Genomic DNA, 6,080 nt, shown 5'->3' on the forward strand with positions numbered 1-6,080 from the left:
TTCCGACATCAGAAGTAGATGACTGGATTTGTCCTTATTGACCTGATAAAACTATGAAAGCATGATAAAATGTTAACAAAAGTACCTTTTTCCTGCACCGGCTGTATATTAACCTGTACTTCCTTAATTTGTTGCTCCAAAGCATCTATGCTACTATTTGTTTTTTTATCTTCTAAGGATTTTGTGGGTTTCTGTTTAAATAGTTTCTTTTTAAATGTCTTATTGTTGGTGCTGTGTCGCTGTACAGTGCTGGGCCGGGAGACCATCCCGCTGCCAGACTCTGCGCCGCTGTCTTCATTGTCAGGCTTTAATTTAATTTTACTTGTGTTTGCATTTGACTTAACATCTTCTTGGCTTCTTACGCCTGTGTTGCTGTCACTGTTTCCATCATCAGTCTCCTCGTTGCTGCCATCGGATGCATCATCTTCTTCTGAATCAGTAACATCCTGTTAATCAATATTATAACAATAAAGTAGCTATCCAGAAATGAAACTGGTATGTGACATGTGACTAATATCGAAATCTATCTAGATATACTAATATAATAAAGTTCTCACACACACTATTTAATTAAGTAGGATGTACAAAATCACAGCACACCTTTAAATAATTATTTTTTGATAAATTAGGGGTATTTATACATGACACACTATAGTCTTCATATTTACACACTATCAAACTTAGAGAGTAAATAAAACTGTCATGCGGAAAAGAGACAAATACAAGCCAATAGCCACAGAGAAGCGAAATTGCAATGGTAATTGTTTAGAAATAGCAAAGACCTTCATTGTGATTTGTGCATTTAAATATTGACAGTGCCAGAACAATTGTTGTCTGTGTTCTTCATACAGCATATATGTCTGACATTGGTAGCTGAATGTGAAACAATAGGAAAAGGAAATAAATCTTTGTTTCCTAAACATAATTTTCTACTATAAATACATAGTGGTTTGAACAAGATAGGCAAAGGTCACTTGCCATCAAGAAAGCTATTTTTTAAAAAGGGCACAGAGCATCTATATATTATATTTTATTCACTTTTAAAAATAAGAGTAACACAACTCACCGATGATTCATCTAGAGACTCAGTAGCGGCATCATCACTCAGAAGAGAGTCGCCACTATCAAACACTACTCCCTAAAACATATTATTTTTACAGTAGAAGTACTTGCAGTGATATACATTGTCAAACAAGTTATCAAGCAATAAAAATATATCTATTCTTTAGAGGGTGATCCTGTATTTTCTGTACTTGGTTTCTTAAAAGAATATTTTGTAATAATTATTAAGGACTAAATTTAAATCGGTAAAATATTGATTCTAACTTTTAACGTTGATTTAATACTTACATCTAGTTCGGTGTCCGAGGCAACACGATCATCCTCGTTGTCAGAGTCCGACGAATCCGGGTCTTTGTCCAAGTCACCACAAATTAAATTGTTATCATCACAACTACTATTAGTGCCCTGAAATATGAAAACTCTTATTACACGCCTGGCTTAAAACTATAATAACAATGATAAACATAATGTTCCTACGTTATCCTCAGTTTTATCGGTATTATCGGATATTTTTCGTTTCAGTAAACCAGTTTTATATGGCGGCATTGTTAATACAAATAAGCATCACCATAACACAATACAAAATTGTTAGTTAACTGCAGTTCACTTAAATCTAAGACTAACAAACACCTCATTTCATTTTAAAAAACACGTGTTTTGAAAGTTTTGATTTTGACAGTTTGACAGTTGACAGTTTGAATGATTATCCCGATCTCGATTCTCGATCAAAGAGTAGTTATGTACTTAAGTTCGTTTAGAACTAAAATGTGTAAAAGAGGATCTTTGCTCGGTTTCCTCAACGTTTTACTGACTTATAATCTAATATTACAATACCATACAATATTAATTGAGTATTTTAGTGGTATTCTTTCAAAAAATATACTATTAAGCTCAATTATTATTGTCAATGTTATAATAATTAAATAAAATAATTTATTTGACATCTGACAGTTGAACAGCTGATCAACTGTCAGGCTATGAAACTTTTAGGTTTTTAAGTAACATTCAAGTTTTAGGTTATGTAGTTATGATAGTTACATAAATACAAAATACATGAAAAACACTTCATTTCAAAAGCGGTTTGTTGTGTAAAATGTTGCAATTTTTACGTTCAATATTTTTTTTAAAATAGAACAGAAAATGCTGCGGACGTTTTTAAGAACATTGCGACCTTTCATTAGTACTAAAGTAAGAAATTATTTTATTACCTACTGTGTCTTATAGTAATAAATTAACACACAGGTTATGAAAAATGATAGTTGCAGCACAAATGTATTATTAAAGATGTATGTGATTTTATATTTAGGTTACTAAGCTGTCATTTTATATAATTCCCACAGTACTTAAATATAAAATTTAATTGCTAAGTGGATATCAGGAGCATAGTTCAGTGTGCATGTGGTTTGTGAACAATAAATAATCTAGGGTTACCGGCACATTATACCAAGTTTAGTTAGTAGTTTAGTTGCCAGCAACAGAAGTTTCACATTTAAATAGAATTCAGATCCCAATAAATTGGAAGTATAACTAAACCTTACAGAAATATCACCAGAACTAACTTTAAAGTTCTGGTGATCTTTATTATCATTCTATTTTCTTGAAACTCTATTATGTCAAATTTAGGCATATATTTAATTTACACTGTGGGTTTGTAGACTCCTTACATTGACTTATCTATAGTAGAAAGTATATGTATGTCTGTAAATAAACTGTCCACTGCTATTTAATTTTTTTTTATATAGCATAAGGTGGCAATGAGCAAGCCACCAGAATCTGCTAAAATTATGAAGCAACCGCTGCCCATAGACATTCGCAATCGCAGATGCATTGGCTACCCTTAATTGACGTTGACCCCTTCCTATGCGTCTCCTCAAGTGACAGATCCATGTTCACTTCCCATCCATTTTTTACAAGAAAAATGGTGTGAAGAAAAAGGGACCAAAGTTGAGCCTCAGGCCCACACTCATCAGATGATACGCCGAATTGCTCCCACTTTACCCCTGTCTTCTGTGTGGTCGTGGTTTTACACTGGATGAGCTGGCCCACTCAAGAAAAGATGTTAATGCTGGTTCTACCACAGTTAAAATTGTGTCAGCAGCCAGTTTCCTACCTCAATAACTTTGTTTTGTATTTATGTTCAAAAACACATTATCTTTTGTTTCTTTTTTTTGTCTAGTTCTTGTAGCAATGCATTGCCACATCCAGATTTTGTAGTTCTTAGTACTCCATTTTGAACATTCTATATAATATGATATTGTAAAAGTAGATAAGAGCGGTGGGTGGTGTGGGCGGCGTGGGTGACGGGAGCGCCGTGGGTAAGGAGCAGCAACTGGCTGCTGCTCTGCGACGCGCTCTGCCAGGCATCACCTATCTCAGCGTCGAGGACATCTCTGGCGGTTGCGGCGCCATGTTTGAAGTAATTTACATAATAGCAATAATTAATAATGTAGCAAGTGTGTCGCAAACCCTAGCGTCATCAGCCTGTCCCTGTTTACGGCTGGACATAGATATTTGAGTTGGACGGGTAGCGGGGGCGCTAGTGCATTTTTATTGTACGGAGTACGGACGGACTTTTACATACAATTACTGATCATCATTTATGCTTTTGATAAATATTATACTACACGCTTCTCCCTGGTTGAATTTCCCATCTAGTTCATTCTTTCTATATTAATATTTTAAATATTTTAAGTACCGTGTTACTTTATACAGGTGAGTGTGGAAGCCAAAGAATTTGCGGGATTGTCTCGCGTGAAGCAGCATCGTTTAGTCACCGAGTCCCTGAAGGATGAGATAGCAGAAATGCACGGAATACGTATTCACACCACGCCGCCTACATCTCCTGAATAAAATTAATAAACGATATTAGTCATCGTTTTAAATAAATGTTTTAAAACTAAATTAAATCATTAGTTTTCTTTTACCCCGATTTAGGGATCTAGCTTGTGACACTGTTTTCACTTTGATTAAAATTAATATTATAAAGAGGGAAGTTTTTTGTGTTTTTGTTTTTAATCAGTTTGTTTTTATTTAACGATTTCGTAATTTTTAAGTAAAAATGTTTTTAATAATAACTGTATCTAAATTAAAAATCGAGCTCCGAAACCGGAATGCATCTACAGCTCGAAATATAGATACTAACTATAGTTTTACGTAATCAGATTCTAGCTAGCTAGCTTTCGTCCACGATTTCGTCGCCAGGGAGTTTAAAAAACTAAAGTAAGTAACTCTTCTCTACATATATGCCGTTCATCGACATCTGTTTAGCCGTTTGGGAGATAAACTCTAACAAACATATATCCTTCTACACTTTCGCATTTATAAGAAAAGTAAGATTCATGTTCATTCTCATTAACGTCTTAAAGGTTAGCCTATAAAACGTGATATTTTGCGCCTAGTTGATTTTCGCCATTTTGGCGTTGACGATATTGGTTGCTATATAGGGGTGATAAGGATTTGAATAGAGGTTTTAGATGATTTTAGATTATTGATGATAGAGATAGAATAAATCATGGAAGTAATAAGTACTACGTACAATGATGTTATAAAATTAGCTTACGGTTACGTCAAGAACTGCGTAAAAATCGTATCGAAGCGAAAGCTGTTGGTTTCAAGTCCTATCCATTTATACAAATCTGTGATTGATCCTAGATTTGCTATCTGCAAAGTTGTATACTCTTTGGTCTGCTCTGCAGTTTTTTTCTTTCTTTAAAACCAAAATGGCGTTAAACTTAGTTGTCAAGATACATCCCGTTGTTTTATTTCAAATTGTGGATGCATATGAGCGAAGAAATGCGGATTCACATCGAGTTATTGGCACTTTGCTGGGTAAGAAATGTTTTATGTAGCCAACATTCTGATTACAAGAATTTTTGTTACTAGTACCCGTCATGGCACTAACCTGTAGGATTTGGTTTTCATAAACAATTAGATAAAATTGTGAAATGTTTACGAATTCTCAATGCATTCATGCATTTATACTTTAAGTAACATATCATGTTTGTGGTAAAGGAAAGTGACATGTTTTAAGGCACATCGGACAAAGGTGTGGTGGAAGTGACGAACTGTTTCTGCGTGCCGCACAAGGAACACGCAGACCAGGTGGAAGCCGAGCTTAACTACGCCATGGACGTTTACGAGCTCAACCGACGGGTCAATGCCTCGGAAAACATAGTTGGTAAGTTTTACTGACATTTGGGGTGGATGGTATAAACATTTGTTTCATATATATTTTTATATTAGTTACTACAAAAACCTTATCTCCTAAGGTTGACTGGTAAAGCCGTAGATTTACTGTTTTTTTTTTTTATAAGAGAAGGGGCAAATGAGCGGCGTGAACATCATGACACCCATGTACATCTGCAACACCATAGGAACTAGTTTATTTAATTATTTATTAAGACATCAAACCAACAGCATACCTATTATTTATTACAATTAAAAAAGTCATTGATAGTAGTAGAAGTACAAAAAGTAATGTGCTTTTGGTTTATTTTAAGTGTTCACCATCAGTAAATATTAAGATACATTATACTTTTAGGTAGATTGGTTTGTTTGTAAGGAGGTAAATTCCATTACAACTGCATAGAGCCTAAACAACTGAACCGATTTTTAGGAATAAGTTGTCATTGAATTTGTTTTCTTCCCCAGTATGTCTGACTATCTCTCAAGATTGAGATAGTTCTGTGCGACTCTGCACTGTGTATTCACTAAGTATACTACATTTGCACAAGACAGTGAACATAGGGTTAAAGAATTCTAAAATACTTCTGAAAAAAAAAACTGAGTGAAATTTTACGCGTCATAACTTATTTTTAAATATCTTAATAATTCTTTTGGTGTTTTCAAGTATTTTTATGTACATGTGTTCATTCTATACAATATCATTCACCACATGTGTCAAGGATATTGTTATAGAATGATGTGTGTTTTATAAATGTAACATAAAGTTGTGCATCAGGGTGGTGGGCGACGGGCAACGAGGTGACCAACCACTCGTCGGTGATCCACGAGTACTA

General features: G+C 34.4%; 3 protein-coding genes across 3 annotated transcripts; 2 read left to right on the plus strand and 1 right to left on the minus strand.

The window, feature by feature from the left end:
* Positions 1-6: 6 nt before the first annotated feature.
* Positions 7-1,742, minus strand: LOC106101485 (dentin sialophosphoprotein-like). The gene is made up of 4 exons (XM_013280728.1): positions 1,540-1,742; positions 1,351-1,467; positions 1,067-1,138; positions 7-446 (listed from the first exon to the last, which is right to left on the minus strand). The coding sequence occupies exons 1-4, from the start codon at positions 1,606-1,608 to the stop codon at positions 9-11; spliced, it is 696 nt and encodes a 231-aa protein (XP_013136182.1). The 5' UTR covers positions 1,609-1,742; the 3' UTR covers positions 7-8.
* Positions 1,743-2,014: 272 nt separating this feature from the next.
* LOC106101481 (bolA-like protein 3) lies at positions 2,015-3,963 on the plus strand. The gene is made up of 3 exons (XM_013280723.1): positions 2,015-2,250; positions 3,329-3,478; positions 3,775-3,963. Exons 1-3 carry the CDS (start codon positions 2,203-2,205, stop codon positions 3,910-3,912), a joined length of 336 nt encoding a protein of 111 aa, XP_013136177.1. The 5' UTR covers positions 2,015-2,202; the 3' UTR covers positions 3,913-3,963.
* A 789-nt stretch (positions 3,964-4,752) lies between these two features.
* Positions 4,753-6,080, plus strand: LOC106101507 (eukaryotic translation initiation factor 3 subunit F; the record flags this gene model as incomplete). The annotated part of the gene is given in 3 exon segments (XM_013280749.1): positions 4,753-4,890; positions 5,093-5,239; positions 6,023-6,080. Coding segments are annotated over 3 exon segments (314 nt in total), but the record flags the coding sequence as incomplete, so codon positions are not given.

This window comes from Papilio polytes, unplaced genomic scaffold (genome assembly GCF_000836215.1).
Source record: "Papilio polytes unplaced genomic scaffold, Ppol_1.0 DF823980.1, whole genome shotgun sequence".
NCBI classification, from domain to species: Eukaryota; Metazoa; Arthropoda; class Insecta; order Lepidoptera; family Papilionidae; genus Papilio; species Papilio polytes.